General features: G+C 36.2%; 1 protein-coding gene across 2 annotated transcripts; it reads right to left on the bottom strand.

The window, feature by feature from the left end:
- Positions 1-2,290: 2,290 nt before the first annotated feature.
- LOC120210677 (protein MODIFIER OF SNC1 1-like) lies at positions 2,291-13,006 on the bottom strand. Of its 2 annotated transcripts, XM_039209374.1 has the most exons (12): positions 12,918-13,006; positions 12,768-12,811; positions 11,792-11,839; positions 10,571-10,646; positions 8,608-8,688; positions 8,448-8,492; positions 7,946-8,315; positions 7,471-7,573; positions 6,890-6,967; positions 5,501-6,788; positions 5,166-5,430; positions 2,291-5,088 (listed from the first exon to the last, which is right to left on the bottom strand). In XM_039209374.1, exons 4-12 carry the CDS (start codon positions 10,600-10,602, stop codon positions 2,641-2,643), a joined length of 4,710 nt encoding a protein of 1,569 aa, XP_039065305.1. In that variant the 5' UTR covers positions 10,603-10,646; positions 11,792-11,839; positions 12,768-12,811; positions 12,918-13,006; the 3' UTR covers positions 2,291-2,640. The 2 variants fall into 2 exon arrangements, with proteins under 2 accessions (XP_039065305.1, XP_039065306.1); XM_039209375.1 differs by lacking the exon at positions 11,792-11,839 and having other exon boundaries at positions 10,571-10,645; positions 12,770-12,811.
- Between the last annotated feature and the right edge of the window lie 7,994 nt (positions 13,007-21,000).

Raw genomic sequence — 21,000 nt, 5'->3', positions numbered from 1 at the left:
GAAAATATATTTTTAATAAAAAAATATAAAAATTTTTAAAATTTATAATAATTTTAAAATTTTAAGGTGACGATTATCTTTATCCGCCTCGATCTATCCCCTCACATACAAGGACCATGCAGATATAGGCGTGCGAGGTGAATGGACCGGTTGCCCAGCCAATTGATATAATTTGAAATCACTAAAACATGCATGTATGATGGTGTACGTGCCATCATCATCATCAACATCATCATGCCTGCCGTATCAATGACTGGGATTAGCTTCTCTTATTTTATTTGGATCATGTACATTCCAAATGCAAGTTTTAGTCTATTGTAATATTATTTTAATAGTATACTGCGATTAAAAATTAGTATTTATTTATAATTTTTTTAGTTATTGATAATGCACGTACGTTTTATAAGTGCGTCGACTTAAATTCAGATCTTCTAAAGAGAGCACTCCTTTATACCATTAAAATCACTTAATGGAATCTTTTGTAATGTGATTCTTTCTTTTAATAGTCTGGGTGATTGAGTAGGGATGACACAAGACTCAAATCTGATGGGTTTTGACTCGACCCAACCCTGTTGAGTCAGATTTTTTATTAAAAAAGATGGATTCTGATCGGGTCAAATTTAGTTGAAAAATATCTGACCCGAAAAAATGTAATTATGCTGTATATATTTAGAGATAATTATAATAATATCATTCTCTATATTATTTTTTCAATAGATCCCAGCTTATATTGAATAAAATTAATATTTTTTATAACTATATTTGTTTCGAGTCGAGTTCGAGTTTTATCTGAAAAAAGGTAGGTAAAGTTCAGGTCGGGTGAAGTCATCTTCAACCCGAATCAGATCGAATTTTGGGCGAAGGGTGTATATTTTTTTAGGTCGAGTCGAGTTGACCGAAAATCTGACCTGGTCTAACTCATGTCCATCTTTAATTATAATATAGTATTTGTTCATAAATTTTTTAACCTATTAATAGCGTACACATGTACCAATACATTTGCCCAAACTTAAAATGTTAATTGGCGTTGATTAGGGTGATAAGCATAGAAAAACACAAGGAATTAGACATAACCAAAACCACCAAATCCCAACTTAAAATACAAGAAACAAACACAAGAGAATAACAACCATGTAGAATTTTACAGTAGAGACAAGCTTCAATGTATTCTACAAAGAATAGACGGGATTCTGTCGAAGAAGAAACAAATGGAACACGACAACAATAGTTCACCAACTGAAGTAAGAGTTGTGCTCACTAACCTACCTGGACCATCTTGATTGTTTTCTAAGCTTTTGCTGCTCCCAAGAATCCACTGCCCTTTGTGTTTCATTACACAGGTGTGTATGTATATGTATTCAAAAGGAAATAATGTATGTGGTGTTGAGTAAAGGTGCAATTCAATCAATGCTTAGTAGAATAGGTCTCATATCAATGACCATTTTGCATTTTCTGTTAACACGTCATCTTCAAATAATAGAGGCCACTAAGCAACAATGACAAAGTTGCTTCTGACAAGGCAAGAAGAATATTTTTGTCTAAATAAATGGGCTCATCATCAGGCATGGATCGAGATGTGAGTGAGGACAATCCCTCCCCTAAAATTTTATCTTTTTTATGTATTTTTTATTAAAATTTATTTTTATTTCTTGAAATTTTAAAAGTTCAAGTTCACCCCGTAACATAAAATCATGCATTCGTCCCTGCTCGTCGTGGAATTTCTTTGACCTTCAATTAATTTATTGGGATTGTGAACCTAATCTCAGCACCTTCCCAACGGTTTACTTTAGATATGGAATGTTGTTGAGGTGTGCTACCTAATCTGGATGTTTATAAAAGAAAATCACATTGGGTTTTTAAGTTATTAATTATATCATATCCAACAGGAAGTGACAATGATTTGGGGGAAGTACAGCTAACTCCTAGGTAGAAGGTTGTCGAATATTTACAAGTAATTTTTATATTAAAAAGGCCATGATTACATGAATAAGTTGCGTTTGAATTTAGAAGCTTAATTGTGTTCGATCGAAACTGAAATATTTTTTTAAAATTAGTGAAATGACAATTTTAAAATTTTACCTAGGAGTGTATATTCTTCGATTAAAACCAAATTAATCGATCAAACTGAAATTTAATTTAATTACTCGATCAATCACTAAAGTATATGATCAATGGTTAAATATTTTTTAAAATTTTAATGATCAATTAATTCGATTTCATTTAATTAATCAAAATTTTAATATATATCATATATTTCCAATTTTAAAGTACAAATCCCCTCAATGACTCATGGTATCCAAAATTCAATATTTATATTTTAATCTTAATATTAGTTCCAATCCAAAAAACTGTGACCATACCAAATTACAGTTGAAACCAACAAATGAAATAAACCGGCATTTGAGTACCTTCGATCGTGTTTTCCCCATGGACACCGTCTGTTTTTCGCCTAGCCTGCCCTGATCAATCCATATGCCATCAGTTAAGAGAAGATTCGATAGTGTTTACAACACAAAAAGCTGCCTACTCATGTCATGAATGAATTCACCTGACAATACGAGATCAAACCGTTGTTGTCCATGGCAGAGAGCGTCTTTTGTCCCAAAAATAAAATAAAATACCGACCCCTGAAGTCCTTCCTCACTGCTCATAACCACCAGTGCCACTTGGACGCCCATGGAAGTTTCCCCCACCACGCCTTGGGTAACTCTGACCCCTCTCCCTGTACCTTCGACCTGTGCCATGAGATCCATCTATTTGCCCTTCAGGATTATTTGCTCTATTATTATTGTTTTGGGGTCCAACCGGCTGGTACTCGTAATGCGAGTTCTGCCTCTGCCTTTCGCTGTTTGCAGGTGTGTTTTGCTGCTTCATTTCTTGACAAGATGATCCCCAATCTACGCGGGTCTCATGCCCTCTGCTGTATCGGTTATTTTGGTTTCCATTTCTGTGGAACCCTGTGATTGAGCGCTGCTCATTTCTTGTTTCCATATTTGATAGAGGTGCCTCAACTGGAAGACCAGGAACTTGGTTTGGGGAGTGTGGGCGCCATTTAAGTGAAGCTACATTCCTTTCTCTCTTAGACTCATGATACCCAGCATTATGTGCTTCAACACTTCCTTTTTCAGAGACATGATCCTTAAGAGACGGAGTCACACCTTTACTGGTTTCTTTGTCTACTTGAGATGGATGTGACATCTTAGCCTGAGAGGCAGAATCCTTTTTGTTTGTCCTACTAATTTCAGCACCAACATTCTGATCACTATCAGGCCTGCTACCCCTTTGATTGATCGGTGAGGATTTGGGTTGCCAATGAGAGGTTGATCGATCCCTAACACCATGATTCTCTTTAGATTCAGATGGTGAGTCAAATCGAACCATCTCAGGAACTGGCGATTGTGGGTTAAGTTTTTCAACTTCACCATTATTAATTTTCTTGCGATCAGAATTATAGTTGTTTCCTCCACCTTTTTGTCCCTTGGATGGATGCCACTTTCCTCTGCCTGTCCCCTGATGTCTTAAAACATGTACAGGTGGTACACTAGAATCAGGACTTTCAGGCATGTTCCAACCATCAGAAGTCCATTCATCATACTTAGGCTGCTCTTTCACTAGGCTGGAATCAGCCTTCTTCTGCTGCTGCTGCTCAGTTGATTTCTGAGCATTTTTACTACGATTGGAACGAAACCCTTCTTGCAAACCTTGAAAACTTGTCTCAGCTGATGCACGTTGGCACCAAGATCCATGTCCTCTTCCCTGCCTACCATCATTACTAGACTCATTAGTGTTCCTCACTGTCCCTGTGGATGTGCCTGAATGTTGAGAACATTCAATTCCATGGGACCCAAGATCTGCTCTTACCATGATCTCATCCGCTGCAGTCTGATTGTCCGTATGAGCTTCTGTTAGCTCAGTAATTACTTTCTGAGACATTTCCTTTGCAACAGGCTTCGGGATGTATCTCTCTATCTCAGCCCTCTTGTTTCTGGGATTGTTCTGCATTTGATCACCGTTCTTTGCCTGTGGAGCAACATTCTCTACTGTTGAATTATGGCTGACCTCTTCAACAACCTCAGCTTTGTTCTGTGACCGCACAGGTGCCCAGACAACAGCATCACTGCTGTGGACTGCATATTTATTTGCTTGTGGATTTCGTGGCATCCTGCAAGAATGCTGAGATTTCCACTGGTTATTCCCTTGACCAGAGGCTTCTTCATGAGGAAAAGTTAAGTCCTGCACTGAAGACTGATTTCTATCCTTCGATTCAGTTGGAGACTGAAATGAGTTAGGATCCAACTTAGGTTCAAAAGTCTTGGGCTTCAAACCCTCAACAGAAGGTCGTGTATGACTTGTTTCTTTTGAAATCCCAGATGATAAAGGAGCCATAGATGATGCGTCCTCCACTTTGTGTTTGTTCTTTCCACTCCCGTTATTTTTCCTTTTCTGGTGCATTGACAACTCATTCACAACATTTTGTGTAGATATCGACACAGAGGTTGAGTCTATATCATTTGCAACAGCCTCAGAAGATGGAGCTACATCATTTGACAAATCAGTTGTAGTAATGTACTTCTCACTGGGACTCTTAGGATCTCTTTTTCTATTGCCCACATGCTTCTGCTTTGAAATCCCGTCGCTAGCCTTTGGGTGATCATGGAGAGCGGCATCAACATTATTAACTCTCTGTTGCAAGGGCAAAGATCGGTTTCGCATTTCTGCAGTTGCATTGTGAGCATTCCTTGTTGACACCAGGGGTTGTTGATTGGACAAAACAGTGGGCTTCTCAAGTTCCCCAGTGCTGCTTTGACCAACATCTGCAACTACAGTTGGGCTAGATACCAGGCATGTTAAATCAGAACTTCTAGGAAGGATTTCATCAGCAAGTGTTCTGGATTCTTCTTGCTTACTCTGGACAGCCATATGTGGATCTGATTCCAACTTCTGAGTTAAACCTTCGGCTGTTTGTGTACGCCTGTTCAACTCTTCTAATTTAGCCAGAGCCTTAGCCTTCTGATCTCTAGCCCACTCTTCCTCCTCTTTTTGTCGTTGTTTGGTACGTTGCTTAGCAAGTTCCCTCATCATGGCACGCTGAAGAAAATATCAAATAAATTTGTACATTAAATTTAGGTTTAAAAAAATGAGGCATATAATATAAAGAAAATTACCTGTGCTTCGTTATCACTTCGACCATACACAAGAGACATCAACTCACCCTCATCCCTTGTTTGGGAATATGATCCGGACTTTTCTAAAGCCTCTAATGGAACATGGTCTTCCACATTTGCATCAGAAGGGATTTCAAAATGTGTGGCGGATTTCATATTTGAAGAATCGATCAATGTTGGTTTCTTTCTCCATCCATCATCTTCAGAATTGAATCTTTCCCGGCCTCGATGATCAGTTTTACCATGCCTACTATTGGTAGATCTCCTGTAAATGTTCGAGTACGTAAGAGCCACAAGCAAATTATCAAATATAAGCAGCTAGAAAGAAAATCAACCTGCTGATGCCTGCTCCACCAACACCTGGCATATCCATTCTCTTATCTCCAAATGAAACACCTACTTCATTAGAAGTACGTGTAGTCATTCCAGAAGGGGGCATGCTATCATGAAATACAGCACGAGAACCAGTAGCAACTTCATTTGCACAATGGTTTGCCCTTGCATTAACTATTTGCGATTTATTTTTTTGCTCCTCCATTCTGCAAATAGATTTATAATGTGCATCAGAGGCTTGAAGCTCTGCATTTAAAATCTCTCTTTTCTGAATCAGAATGGAATCTTTTGTTGCACCAGGGTCTTCAGGATGCTCAATTTTCTTTGATGAAATGCTGCCGTGTGCCTTAGCCTTTTTTACACCTTCAGATGACTTCACTTTGGACGAGATAGAATCCCTTCCATGACAGTCGGTAATCTGAGTGGAAGCTTCTTCAACAACTGTCCTCATATTCACTTCTTCATCCTTTCTCTGATCCAGTTTCCAACCATGTTCCCACGATGATGTTCTCCTTAGATCACTCTTCTCTACACTTGTCACAATATCCTCTAACTTGTGTTCATCCTTTTCTTTCCAGCCATCATGCTGTTTCAGAAGAACCTTGTATGGTCCTCGTGTATCATGAGGATGGCCAGATTCAAAATGCTCTGAAGCCAGTGTTTTTCCAGGAGGACCAGTGTCACTGCCACTGGCCCTTGGATGGGAACCACCAGGATCAGGAGCATTTTGACTTGGATGCCGATTATAAGCAGGACTAGCTGGCATTCCATTAAATGGCATTTCTCGCTCATTTAAACTACAATAGCCCATGGGAGGACCATAGTAGCCCTCATACGGCACCGGACCAGGGTAAAATGCAGGTCTAATTGGCATACCTGGGTGGACAAAAGCATCAGGTATGGGGCCTCTGTACATATCTCCATTTTTTGGATGAGGTCCCCTTGGCCCTGCTCCTGGAGGAGGAACTGGACGTGGATTAGCAAGAACACTGCCTGGAATCTGAGGCCGATAGTAAGGAAATGGCTCCAAGGGGAATCCCCCAGGTGGAACTGGTGGTCCATATGGAGGCCCTCTATACCAAACACCACCTGGATTGTTTACGGGTGGACCATGCCAAGCATCATAGTGCTGAGGGGGAATAGCAGTATTAGGGTATGGATGGGGTCCCTGGGGATCCGCATGCCACTTCTCCATGTTTGGCCGGACTCCAACTTCACTATATGGAGGATTCTCTCTTCTCCAAAAATTTGCAGCTCCACTCTTTTGATTTTCATTTCCAGACATGTCAACTGAAAAAAAATGCATAAACATAATCATATCAGAGAGCCAATAACCAATATAACAAAAGTTGGTAAACCAAAATGATGGAAACAAAAAGTTGCACACAAACCAACAACAGAATTCCCAGTCCTCTCTTTCATTGGTGGTACTCCAGAGGATGAGCCAGGACGACCTTGTGCAGCATGCTCTGCAGTTAAAGTTAATCAAGTTGAGAAGGAATAGAATAGAATAGCCCACTCAAGGACATAAATCCATAAATTATCATGTAATTAATCTAGTTTTAGATCAAAGTAGAAAATACATAACAGTAACTGGTAACAATACCACAGTCTGGAGATGGGGAATCAATTGCCAATCCAATCTCAGTCAAATTTAAAATATACATTACACAATCCAAATTCCTTGTTAGGTCCAATATGAGTTGTTTAGCAGTAAAAGGATTTCAGCAGCAAATCATCAAGCTTTCAATGTAGAACTCCATTCCTTACAGTGACTACACTACAAATAATTGAACCTAAAAGTTCAAAATTTGGTGCAGCATGTTTTTTTCTTTTTCTGGAATAAGTGAATAGCAAGTTTTCTCTTGGAGAAAAAGTTCATTTGAGAATACAAACACATGTAAAGTTTAGAAAGTAAACCGATTTTTAAACCACATAATTAGAAATAACTAAAAAATAAAAACATGAAAACCTTGCAACTCCGTGTTTTTTCCAGAGGTATCCTTTTCAGACCCAAGATTAGGGAAGTCTCCAGAAGTAAGAGAAAACCCATCATTCTTAGAAGATGACATTCCCTGCAATGAACAATTGTAACTGCCGCATTTAAACACAGAAGAGCAAACTGCAAGAGAGAATAGCATAATGACTTCATAGGTAGAATAATCTGAAGGGGCTGGATATATGAAGCATATAAAAGTGATCAAGTTAGTCGAATCCTTAAATATTAAAACATCTCACACTTCGCCACCTCAAACTACTGAACACATAAGTCACATTAAATCAATGCCACAACAACAACATGTAACAAGCACCCAATAACACCACAATGTGCTTGAAACTATAACTGAACCAGATTCTAAATAGCAATACGTAAAAATTTTACATATAAGCAACCATATGGTTAAAATCAGTTTCTACCAATGGACTCATTGACTACATAACCATACCAATTTTCCAGCAGTCCCAGTTCCACCCCAAGCCCTTGAATATTCATGAACAGGTTCAGCAAACCGTGATAACTGAGAGCTACCAGGTCTTGTTTCTGCACTTCGAGGACGCAATGATGCATTTGATGTCTGATTCGAAACCAATGGCCCAGAAGATGATGATGGTCTAGAATCCGAACCCCGAGCATTAGTAAATTCAGGTGCTCTGTCACTACTAGCGGTTGAAGGTCGTGTACCACTGCCACCGGAAGAAGGGCGGCCATTTAGATGGCTAGGTGAACTGCTACCACCATCAGTATTTGAAGACAATGTCGAGGAGCCCCATGCATTTGATGAAGCAGATGATTTACTCCCCCAACTAACAGTGCCCCTATAGGTATAGATGAACCAAAGCTACTGATAAGTATTTCTGCCATCCAAACAACAATCCCTAAATAGAAATCACCATAGGGGTGGAAGGTTAAAAAAAAAAGAAAAGACATTTAGATAAGGTACTACTCACTTGGGTACAATTTCCACATTAGGATCCAGACCATGATTTTCTAACCTTGAAGCAACAGAAAGGAAGGAAATTTTAAAGTGAAGAACTCAAGGATCTTGTTTAATACTTAACCTTGAAAGAAAAAGACAGAGAACAACATGTACACTGGAAAAAGCAGTACCTTTGACTAGGTAAGTTTATAGGTTTTGGAACGGCAACTTTTCCCAAAACAGTCATGCCACTTCGTCTTGCAGAAGCCCATCTGCAGAAAAATTAGCATCTTAAATAAAAAGCAATTTGCATTGAAACACATAAGCCAAGAACCAATCATTAGTGATAACTATACAAAAGAAGAAAATGGCAAACAAATACAGTAAAAAGCTGATAATACTGACAAACAAGGTGCAAGACTTTCTGTGATCACTGTAAAACTTTGTAAGGACAAGCCGTGGCCTAGTTGCTGCAACTAGCACAAAACAGCAAAAGCACCTAAACCCTTTCTGGTGCATTGATCAAGCACACACCTAGACAATCTAGGTACAAGCTTTTGTAAGGTAATAAACATCAAAAAGACCAAGCCTAATTGAAGTTCTCTTCAATTTCTTCTATGTATAACTTGTTTCATTAGATGTACCTTTATCAGTAAGAAAGGGAATCAAAAAATCTACTTCTCAATATTTAATATCGAGCATTCATCAACAGACATGGAACCATAAGGAAATCATGAATACTGGCAACAAAAGAAAAAAAAATATTGCAATGTTAGGTAGATAATTGGACCCCTCTCTAGACCTATGTAGCAGGGACTTGGGTACGGGCATTGGTACACATCGAGGTGTCTGACTCATCAATTGTTTTGAACCTAAGACATAGAGATTTGGCACAAAAAGATCCAATAAAAGAATTCAGGGGGGAATTTATTTCACATATTAAATATTTTACAAAATATATAATACATTATTATTCTATATAAATAAGATTCTTCATATTTTTTTGTAAAAATAAAATTCCATTTTAAATATTTTATTTATAAAAATATTGTTACTTGTTAGCAACTTTCAGAAATTTTGATCCATTAATAAGAAATAAAAATATTTTGGACTGGATTTATTTTAGGTCATACTTTTCAAGCCCAGGCCTAAATTTCACTTCTTTTTCCCTTCTCTGTGCTATTTTATCGTCTCATCTCTTTCTTTTCCTCGACCCCAGGCCCAAACTATGACTATTTCAAGCTCAGGCCAAAATCACTTTTCAACATAATCATAATCACCTTTTGGGCTTTGCAGCTGCTGTTTCTTCTCCTTCTACTTTTTGCTTTCTGATATGCCCTTAGGCTCCTTTCTAATCTACTATTTTTTATCCGCTCTACTCCTCATTGTTCCACTCCTCTTCTCCACCTCCTCCAAATCAATAGAGGTTGTATCCAAGGAATCCAACACAGATACCATACCCACTCATTGTCAACATGGGAATATCACCAAAATGGATGTCCAAGCAACAGAGCTTTAGGGTTAATTATTAAGATCATATACTTTTAGATTGTTTTAGTTATATTTATGCGCACACACATGTTGCACCTTCAGTAAAGTAGCCCCCTTTTTTCTTGCATAGTGTACCTCAAGCAAAATAAGGTTCTAGCACCTACTTTGATCCTTTCCCCTTGAGAAGACTACTAAAAATCATTTCTAGACAATAAGAAACATCGTTCTTCAACCTTTTGTGAAAGCATTAATTCTTAAAGAGAAACAAAACAATTCCCCACCAACTTGCAATTCACAGTTTAAAACACTGAAAGATAAAAATAACAGAAAAGATGGAGGAAAACTTAAGATAGCATTCTAAATAGTTACAACAATCATTATAATTTCCTCATCCGCTTGAATTAGTTCAAAATTGCCTAAGTCAATCAAATATAATATAAAGAATTAGATTTCAAATATATTTAATCAATTAGGCCATGACTATTTCTGATTTTGCACATTAAGCAATTCCCAAGTAACAAGCATCACTTATGTTTTGCAGTTTCAGTCAATATACCATCACCCGATGCCAAGTAGGAGGGTATACATGGTCGAATTTAAAAAGGAAGCACCTCCAAACAGACAAGTTTCTCAGCAAAGGAAGATTCCTAAAAACAAAATTACCTCCGCTCTCCAGAGAGCATACTTGATGTCATGGTTCAGATTTTGTTGCAAGGTCATTCAAACAGACTGAAACATCTGGAAAGTAAGAGCAATTATTTTCCATCATTTGAACACTTTGCAATGAGTAAAACAGAATTTCAAATGAGAACAATATATTGTTGTAAACGAGCAGAATAAACTACATGGAATATCAAACAAATATATAATAGTAGTATGCAAATCTCGGCCCAACAAAGATATTCACTATATGTGTGTCTGTGTGTTGTGTGTTAATTTAGGAACCTAAAAGCAAAAGTCAACACCAATCCCCTGAAATCCAGCTCATTATAGGTCAAGATCCAGCAAAGAACTCATAGCACAAAAAACAGAGTAATCAACACTTAACGGGTAGTTGAGTGTTGATGCAAGGATAGTCAGAAAAGAAAAACAGAGAACTATACCCAGGGTAAAATGGAAAGGTGAAGACAACAATAACCTAAAAGTTATGTTAGTAACAAAATGTAAGAGTTTTTTACGCTAGCTAGGTGTACCAGCAATGATAGCAAGATATAAATCATTTGCAGTGCTTTCAAAAAATTAAAAACCAAAATATTTAATTTTATCTGATGAAATTTTAGCTTCATATTCCTTTGGAAAATAGAAATCAATATAATTTTTTTAGTTCGAACAAAAAGATTACAAAAACGTTAACTTTAGATATTTTTTAGAAAAAAAATCATATAAAATTAGTGTTTGAAGACTTTGATGTAAAAAAGAAGTTACATTATCATAATACCATAATATACAGAGTAAGAAGAAAAACAAAACAAAAAGTCCATGATTTTGGAAAATCACAAATGGCAGAAGACATAATCTGAATGCACCCAATAGGTTAGCACAAAACTCCAACTTCATTATCTTTCCAGCCTTCACAATTGTGAAAACCAATAAACATACTTTTACATAGGAATACTAGTAAATACTCTGCAGCTCCTTTCATCTACTTGCAAACTAACAAATCATACTCGATGAAATTTTATCATTTATCACTTCTCCCAAGATTACCAAAAAAATTACATACAGAGGGCATAAGCATACATATCAGTCTTCTGATACGTTAACTTCTAAAACCCACATGCCAACTTTCTAAACCCTATCTTTAGGAATGAACGAAAATCAATCAAGCTAAGGCTACAGGCAGCACTAGTACTCCTCTCAAGAAACAGAATTACCAAACATAGCAAAAAGCTTCTCAAAGTCCAAAGATGTACGGACAAACAAACACCTCAACCTGAAGATCAATGGTCATAAAATTAAACCTTAATTCCTTGACTCCTAGAACCACCAGCAAATGTGTTATGCATCACAGTCCATCCAAATTATCTTCATTTAGCATTCCAACATTTTAACTCAACATGTAAAACAAAAAAAATCTCAAGTAAAACCACCAAAGAAAATAATCATTCACCAATCAAAAATGGATATCGTTGGTTTAGCATCTATATTCCACCCCTAAACTCTCTTCTGCATTAGTGAAACTCAAAAGAAACCAAATATCCAACAAACTCCAAGTATCAGTTGAACAAGCAAATACACTTCCACTATTTTTAGTTTACTCCCTTTTTTCTCTTTCCTTGCAATATTGCATTTCAAGGCGAACGAAAGACCTACACTACCAAAAGGGACTTGTTAGTGAACCCGTGTCCAATAGCTTCGCATTCTCTTCACTTTTACAGCCTGTCCCAAATTCACCCTTCTCCAAGTTCAAAGTTCACCCCTGTCCACGGCATTTAGTAAACACTGATTCTCAACGCCTATACCCGTCTCATTAATATCTTCTCCATTAACACCACTAGTGGCTATATCTGGAGCCAACCCTTCTATTTATTTTTTCTACTCTCCCTGATATCATAAAACTTCTTTATTTCATTTTACCACACCCAAAAATAAAAAATATAAACAGAAAGGAAATAAAACAATTACATCAATAAAATGTTATCACCGTTTAAAACAGAAAGCTAAACAAATTATTTAAAGCCTAAAAAAGTTCAACCTAACAAAATGGCTTCCAGTTAATTTCAGTTCCCCAGAAGATCAAATCACAGCACGGACTAAAAAAACATAAATTAGATAGCGGATAAATCATAAGCAAAATCTGGATTATAAGCAATACATATAATCGGGAATGATAGGGGGGGGGGGAACAATGGAATCCCTTGCCTGAGAGAAGATGGGAATGGGGAGTTGGCCTTTAACGAAACCCTAGAAAGAGAAAAAATATTCATAAATACGCTTGTCTAATTTAGAATTAAGATAAAATAATACTCATAAGAAGAAGAAAACGAGAGAAAAATAGCGCTATGGAAACCTCGGCGTCTGGTGGTGGAGGGGATCGACGAGGCTGTGAAAGCCGCAGATCGTAAAAAAATGAATAAAGAAGAAAAAGCGAGAGAGGATTACAAATAAGGAAGTTGGGAATGCTAATTGCACGAGTGACACCTGTTTTTAATATCAAATCGGGAAATTTTATTTGTCTAAATTGTTTTTGATAAAATATGTACCTAATGTTTTTAAAATTAGATTTTAAGGTTATTTACGGGGTAAGCATTAGTCGGGTCGGTTCTGGTCAGATTTTCGATACATTCGATTTGACCCTAATATTTTAAATATTTACTCGTCCTGAAAATATACTCCTTCCACTTGATTTGAATCCGATCTGATTTTTTGAGATAAAATTCGAACACGATTAGACCCTACATAAAATAATATATTTATTAAAAATATTATTTTTTAAATAAAAATAAGAATTTAATTGGAAAAATAATATATCAAGAGGTATTATTGCAAGTATCCCTAAATATACAAGGTAAAATTATTCAAAAAATTGGGTCGAGTATTTTTACCCTAAACCTGAACTCAACCCGACCCAAACATAACTTTTAAAAAATTCAACCCGACCCGACATAAACCTAAATTTAAAAAAAAACTTATTCGATCAGGTAGATTCGAGTCGAACCCGTCAGATTCGGATCCCACTCTCATCCTTAGTTATTTATCACTACTGTTAAAAGAAATTCGATAAAAAATAATAAATCAGTGTGTAATATATGGTCTAACTTTTTATTTTCTTTGATTCGTAATTTTTAAAAAAAATAAAGTTCATAGATTTAAAAAAAAATTATTTTTTTTATTTTTTACATAAACATCCCAAAATATATAAAATTTTAATTCTCAAATATCTCAAACCCTAACCCTAATTTCCTAATTAAGTTTAGGAATTCAGAGGAGTTTAGCATAAGAGGATAGCCAGTGGTAGAATTCGATGAGGAATGGGTGGGAATTTCGCGACCAATAATAGTAATGAGCTTTGAAATTTTGGATATGGGTACGAGAGATTTAGGGATTTAATGATTATGGATATTTATAAATTTAAGTTAGAGATTTAGGTGATTAGGGTGAAGGTAAAGGGTATGGTTGATGGTAGGGTTGTTCAAATTTGGGTATCTGAAATGTCTGGTATTTGAGATTTTCGGATCACAAAAATTCGGCCCATGATCTGGTCCATAAGAGATGGATACTCGTAAGTCGGGTACTCATAAAATTCAGATATCTGATAAAGCCTCAACTTGTTCCCTTGTCTGCTTGGAAAACTCGACAGCATCAGTTAATCTTGTCGTGATATTTGTCTTTGCGCCAACTTTCACAGTTTCCTCGGGCTTGTCCCCATTGAACCCCAATAGCACATGTAGTTTTGCCTTAGTGATGCCTTTCAACCCAGGTAAGATTTCATCAAATGCATCGTCCATAACTCTTTTCTTTCGGTAAAGTGCGGTAATGAGATTTGGAAAGACCAAAGCACTAACCGGACGTTTCAAGCATGTATATGCTTGTTCTATAATGATCTTACCAACGTCTATCGTGTGTCCCACGAGTATCGAGTATAGCAACATCATTCGAGGTAGTGACACGGTTGTGTTGTGAGACGTAGGCATCAACTCAGTTTTCATGAAATGGTTTCGTAACTTAGCATTCGGTTGGAGTCGGTCTCTATTAACCGTGCACTGAGTAACTTGTTTACCATTCCACTTGGAGTTGTGAAAACATAGACCCTCCAACACACATTGATATGACTCATTGTCGGCATTCTTCACAAAGTTTGTATGGCGATCGACAATATCATGCAGCTTAAAATATCAGTTAATTGCAAAAGGTGTAAGCGAATGAATTTACCCCTCACAAAGACGGAGTGTTGTAGCATGTCAAAGATGTTTGTGTAGAACTCTTTGAAAAGCGAAGCATTTACATTTCCCAACACACATTAATATGACTCATTGTCTGCCTTATTCACAAAGTTTGTATGACGATCAACAATATCCTGCAGCTTAAAATATCAGTTAATTGCAGAAGGTGTAAGTGAATGAATTTACCCCTTACAAAGACGAAGTGTTGTAGCAGGTCAAATATGTTTGTGTATAACTCTTTGACAAGCGAAGCGTTTACAGTTCCCGAGTGCTTCGCGAATTTGTTCCACTTGAGCTGAGTAACTACATACATCACGTCTAGCCCCAGACCATTGTCATTTGCATCATATAAGATAAAGCCCTATTCGAAGAAGACATTTCGACCTTTTATGCTTTGGAATCGTTTTTTGGCTACATCGTCTTTAAATTGCTATGGAAAATGAGGGTTTGCGTTTACTGGTCGAGTCCACACCATATTTTCTTGAGTGAAGAAATAACGAAGTGAAAAGCTTGAGGATTTCAGTTATAGATGATTCGGCCTTGAAAAAGAAAAGAGGGAATTGTTAAAAATGACGAAAACAAAAAAGGGAATAGAAAAAAATGAAAATTAATAGGGGTTGTTGAATATGGGTAACGTGTGGTGGGGGGTTTTGGGAAGATAAAAAGGGGAAAAGTAATAAATGAAGTGTGTAAAGTAGGAAAAAGAAAGTAATAAAAGTAAAGGTGGGGCTTTGAAAATAAAAAAAAATAACTCCTTCCTTCATTTTGTTTTTTTGCTGCCCAAAATATTAAAAGTAGGGTTTATCCTCTTTCTTGTCCATACTTCCCTCAATCGCCGCCTATCATGAGTGAAATGAAACAAAGCCCTAAAATAAAACGTGAAAAATATGGAAAGTAACTTAAACATTAAAATAACAACTATAAAAAGAAATAAAATGCATATGTTATTTATGTAGATAGTAGTAAACCAAAAATGATGTGACAATTTCAAAAGGTTTGAGAAGCAAACCCAATCATCATGCAGGTAGATCATTGACTTATCACGCAATATGGGAGTTCTCGTGTATGCCTTCAATCTTTGGACATTGACCTTAAAAATAGTCTCATCATCCAAGTTTTTAATATCTACAGCTCCGTGGGGGTATACTTGGTGCACCTCAAAGGGTCTTAACCATCTTGATTTAAGTTTACCAGGAAAGAGCTTCAGCCTTGAATTGTAGAGAAGCACTTGCTGCCTGTTATGAAAATATCACGGCAAAAGATTTTGGTCATGCAAATTTTTAGTTTTTTTTTCTTGTATAGCTTGTCATTTTCATAAGCTTGGGCTATAAACTCCTCTATCTCATTGAGCTCCAATAGTCTTCTTTCACCGGCTAGTTGGGCATCAAAATTGAGCTTCTTAATAGCCTAATATGCATTGTGGTCCAACTCAACAGGAAGATGATATGTTTTTCTATACACCAACTTAAATGAAGACATTCACAATGGAGTTTTGAATGTCGTATGGTATACCCAGAGCGCTTCATTAAGTTTTGGGGACCAGACATTTCTTTTGGGGTTCACCACATTCTCTATGATCTGATTGATCTCACGATTGGAGACTTCAACCTGCCCATTGGTCTGTGGGTGGTATGTTGTGGCAATTTTATGTCATACCCAATATCTATGTAATGTCTTGGCAATTAACTTGTTATCGAAATGGGTGCCTTTATCACTGATGATGGCTCTAGGTGCTCTAAATCTCGTAAAGATGTTTTGTGAAGGAACTTGAGCATGGTCTTAGAGTTATTCTTCAGTGTTACAATTGCCTCGACTAACTTAGATACATAGTCCACTACTAACAAGATGTAAAGATCTTTAAACGATTACGGGAAGGTTCTCATAAAGTTTATGCCCCACACATCAAAAAGTTATATTTCCAAAATATTTTGCAACGACATTTCATGTCGTCTGGAGATGTTTCTTCTGCGTTGACACCTATCACAAGCCTTGCAAAAACTCATGAGCATCATTGAAGAGGGTATGCCAATAGAAGTATGATTAAAGGGCCTTTGCATCAGTCCTTGCACCTCCAAAGTGGACTCTACACGGAGTCATGTGACAATAAAATAATATTTCTTTTTGTTACTCCTCAGGGATACATCGTCGGATCATTTGGTCCGTGCATTGCTTGAACAAATATGGCTCATCCCAAAAGTAAAATCTTGTGTCTTGCTTGAATTTCCTCCTTCCCTAGTTGTTCAGGTCATTAGGCAAAATACCACTAACAAGAAAGTTAATAATGTCAGCTTACCACGGAATTGCCGCTGCATATAAATTTTCTCGTTAGGGAATTCTTCCTTGATTTCTAATTTGCCATGACATTCTAGTTTGTTTTCTAGCCTATAAAGATGATTAGCAACTTGGTTTTTAGTACCTTTTCTATCCTTAACCTCTAAGTTAAATTTTTGCAGTAGTAATATCCATCTAATTAGTCTAGGTTTGGCATCTTCTTATTCACTAATTATTTAATAGTTGAGTAATCAGTGTGAATAATAACTTTAGTGTCTATCAAGTATGCCCTAAACTTGTCAAATACAACTACCATAGAAAATAGTTATTTTTCAGTGGTTGTGTAGTTAATCTGTGCATCATTCAAGGTACGTCTAGCATATTTAATAACATGAAAAATCATACATCGATGTTTTCCAATCACTGCTTCTATGGTATAATCGCTTGCATCACACGTCAACTCAAATGGTGAAGTCCAATCGGAAGGAACAACAATGGGTGCTGAGATAAGTCTTTGCTTCAACTTTGTGAATGTTCCATGGAAAAATTCATCGAACACTAGGGGCTGATTTTGTTGTAGCAAAGTGCCAAAGGGTTTGGAGATTTTGGAGAAATCCTTAATGAATCTCCTATAGAAACCAGCGTGTCCAAGAAAACTCCTAATGTCTTTCATGTTGGTGGATGGAGGTAGCTTCTCCATCACCTCAATATTGTCCTTGTCTACCTCAATGCCCTTGTGTGAGATCTTATGGCCTAGTACAATGCCTTTAGTCACTATGAAGTGACACTTTTCCTAATTCAACATAAGGTCAGCCTCTTCACATCGCTTGAGTACCCTAATCAAATTGCCAAGGCATTTTTCAAAGTTGTCTCTAGAGACAGAGAAATCATCCATAAATATTTCTATAAAATCCTCAACCATGTTAGAGAAAATGGCTTGCATGCATTGTTGAAAAGTTGCTGGAGCATTACAAAGTCTAAATGTCATCTTTCAGAATGCATAAGTTCCATATGAGCATGCGAATGTTGTCTTCTCTTGGTCATTTAGCACTATGGCAATTTATTTATACCTAGAATATCCATTTAATCCTCATTTGATCTAGCATGTGATCGATGAAAGGTAGAGGAAAATGGTCCTTTTTGGTAGCCTTTTTGAGTTTACGATAGTCCATGTAAATCCTCAATCCACGATGCGTGTGGGTAGGAGCTTATTGTCTTCATTGCTTACCACAATCGTACCTTTTTTCTTGGGGACACATTACACCGGACTCAGCCATAAACTATTTGATATAGGGTAGATAACCCCAGCATCAAGCCACTTTATGATTTCCTTCATCACCACCTTCTTCATAATAAGGTTGAATCTTCTTTCTGGTTCAATGGAATTGTTGTGGCATTCATCAAGCAAAATTTAATGCATATAAATAGTAGGGCTTATCCCTTTTGAATCAGCCATAGACCAACCTAACGATTTCTTATGCTAAGACAAAATAGTTAGCAAGCTACGTTATTGGTCATGCTTAAGACTAGAGGAGATAATCACATATAATGTCTAATCACTACCTAGGTAAGCATATTTAATACGTGATGGCAAAGTTTTTAGCTCTAAGGTAGGTGCATGTTGTAAGGAGGGTTTTGGAGGAATAAACTCATCAAAATCAAAAGGTTCAAAGTGTGTACCTGGTCTAACTAAGAGTAGGCTAAACTGTTGCACCTCCAGTGGAAAATCATCGGGCTCCTCTATGCATTCTTCTTCTTTAAGTCTCTCGTAGTCATCTAGCTGTATGAAATTGTTATAGTAAAATTTCTCAGCTTCCTCTTCTATCATTGAGTCCATTTCCAAAATGCTCAGGCATTCTTCAGAATCATCCGCATACTTACGAGTACGAAAGACATTCATGGTCACACTTTGATCAACCACACGCATAGTAAACTCACCCTACTCACAATCAATAAGAATGCGACCAGTGGATAGAAAATGTCTCCCTAAAGTTATGGGTGCATTGGTATTAACCTAGCAATCGAGTATAAGAAAATCGACAGGGAACACAAACTTATCCACCTTAACAATGACATCTTTGATCCTCCCCTCGGGACGAACATGGGAGCGGTTGGCTAGTTGTAAAATAACAGAGGTAGATCATGCATTTCCCATCCCAAGCTTCAAGAATATAGACTTAGGCATTAGATTTACACTCGAACCAAGGTCACATAGTGCCTTCCCAACATAGTGGTTTCCTATAGAACATAGAATGATGAAACTGCCCGGATCTTTTTTCTTTGGTGGCAACTTGCTCAGTATGAAGCAATATTCTTTTGTAGTGGCAATAGTCTCGTACTTATCAATTTTCCTCTTTTTGGCAACGTTTTCCTTGAGAAATTTAGCATAAGTAGGCATTTGGTTAATAACCTCCATGAGTGGAACATTAATATATAGCTAATCGAGGATATTAATAAACTTCTTGAACTGAATGTCATCGTTATGCTTATTTAGTCTTTGAGGAAAGTGCGGTAGGGTTCTGACTTCATCTACTGAAGGTGTAAGGATAACTTTTACTGTGACATTGTTGGTTGCACCCTTAGTAGGTTTATTTGTTGAACCCTCATCCTTTTCATTCTCTCCAAATACTTAATTAATTAATTATCAGAGTCTTAACATCTTTTCTGTGTACTCATAGGTTTTTTGTATCACTTATTATGACCCATGGGTGTTTTGTTCATTTTATCCATTTGGGAGTATTTTAGGCTTCCTCTCAAGTTTAATCAGCAATCAATAATATCTTATGTTATTTCTTAAGGTCTTATGCTTTCAAAGGTATTTTCATATCCCTATAAGACACTATTCATAGTTAGGGGTAATTTGGCAATTTTAATCAGCTAAGGGCATTTTAATAATTTCTCACATTCTCAATCTATACACTCGATCTCAACCATTATTAAACTACTCACTCTTGAGTTTATTCACCATCTCCAAGTCCAATAACCAATCATCAAAAAATATTAATACCTTTATATAGGTATCAATATGAAATTCTATAATTGTTTATTATCAACATAAATATATCAAAATCTGAATAATAAAAAAAATATAAAAAGTAATATACATAATTATACATAAATTATAAATTCAATCATATGTTAATTTTATTATGAAGATACTTTATATTAAATTTTTTAAAGAGTTTGAAGTGATCATAAGATATGATATGTTAAGATTTTTTTTAAAATTATGGACAATGCACACACACTCTGCAAATGCATCTGTTTGAACTCAAAACTTTTAAAATGAACAACACTCTCTTTAACTACTAAAACCACTTGATGAGACTAATTAAGTAAGAGAAACATGATCACACTCGCAAAACCGACCTTATGTATATCAATCATTCAATTCAATTAGTTAAAGATTAATTATCATAGTATTCATGGTTTTATATATTCAATTTTTCTATTTCATATTATCAATCTATAAAGTAAGTAGTTAAAAACTTTCGATCAACGTTTTTCTTTTCTTTCAAGTTGTGCGTTGAATACTTATTAAATTTAAAATTTTATTTTCCCTAGAAAATAACAATTGTTTAAAAATGCTTCCATTTTCATGAGCAATTAAAATATTAAAAATGTTATTTTAATTAATATAATTATTTATTAAAAAATTATAACACAAGAGAAAATAGTAATATCTTTCATTTTAGGAAGAGAATCTCAATTAGGGATCGCAACGGGTCAATAAAATCAAATTTTCGGTCAACTTGACTTGATCCAAACATGTATCCTTTATTCGAATTTGACTCGAATCGAAAATTATATATCCTTCATCCGATCATACCCTTCACTTGATTATGATTAGACTCAAAATTTTAAAGTATAAATCTAACCCAACCATACTTGGTATAAAATAAAAACTTATTTAAAAAAAATATATTATTATTCCCGAGT

This window comes from Hibiscus syriacus, unplaced genomic scaffold (genome assembly GCF_006381635.1).
Source record: "Hibiscus syriacus cultivar Baekdansim isolate YM2019G1 unplaced genomic scaffold, ASM638163v2 tig00109926_pilon, whole genome shotgun sequence".
NCBI classification, from domain to species: Eukaryota; Viridiplantae; Streptophyta; class Magnoliopsida; order Malvales; family Malvaceae; genus Hibiscus; species Hibiscus syriacus.
The sequence above is the reverse complement of the archived record's forward strand: the minus strand, read 5'-3'. Positions and strand labels throughout refer to the sequence as shown.

Bases quoted from the DNA above. Each gene is read 5' to 3' on its own strand.
- LOC120210677 (XM_039209374.1), bottom strand. From the start codon at position 10,602: ATGACATCAAGTATGCTCTCTGGAGAGCGGAG. The intron at 7,574-7,945 runs GTATGGTTATGT...TGTTCATTGCAG, and splicing joins CTGGGACTGCTGGAAAATTG to GGAATGTCATCTTCTAAGAA. The intron at 5,089-5,165 runs GTAATTTTCTTT...TATTTTCTTCAG, and splicing joins GAAGTGATAACGAAGCACAG to CGTGCCATGATGAGGGAACT.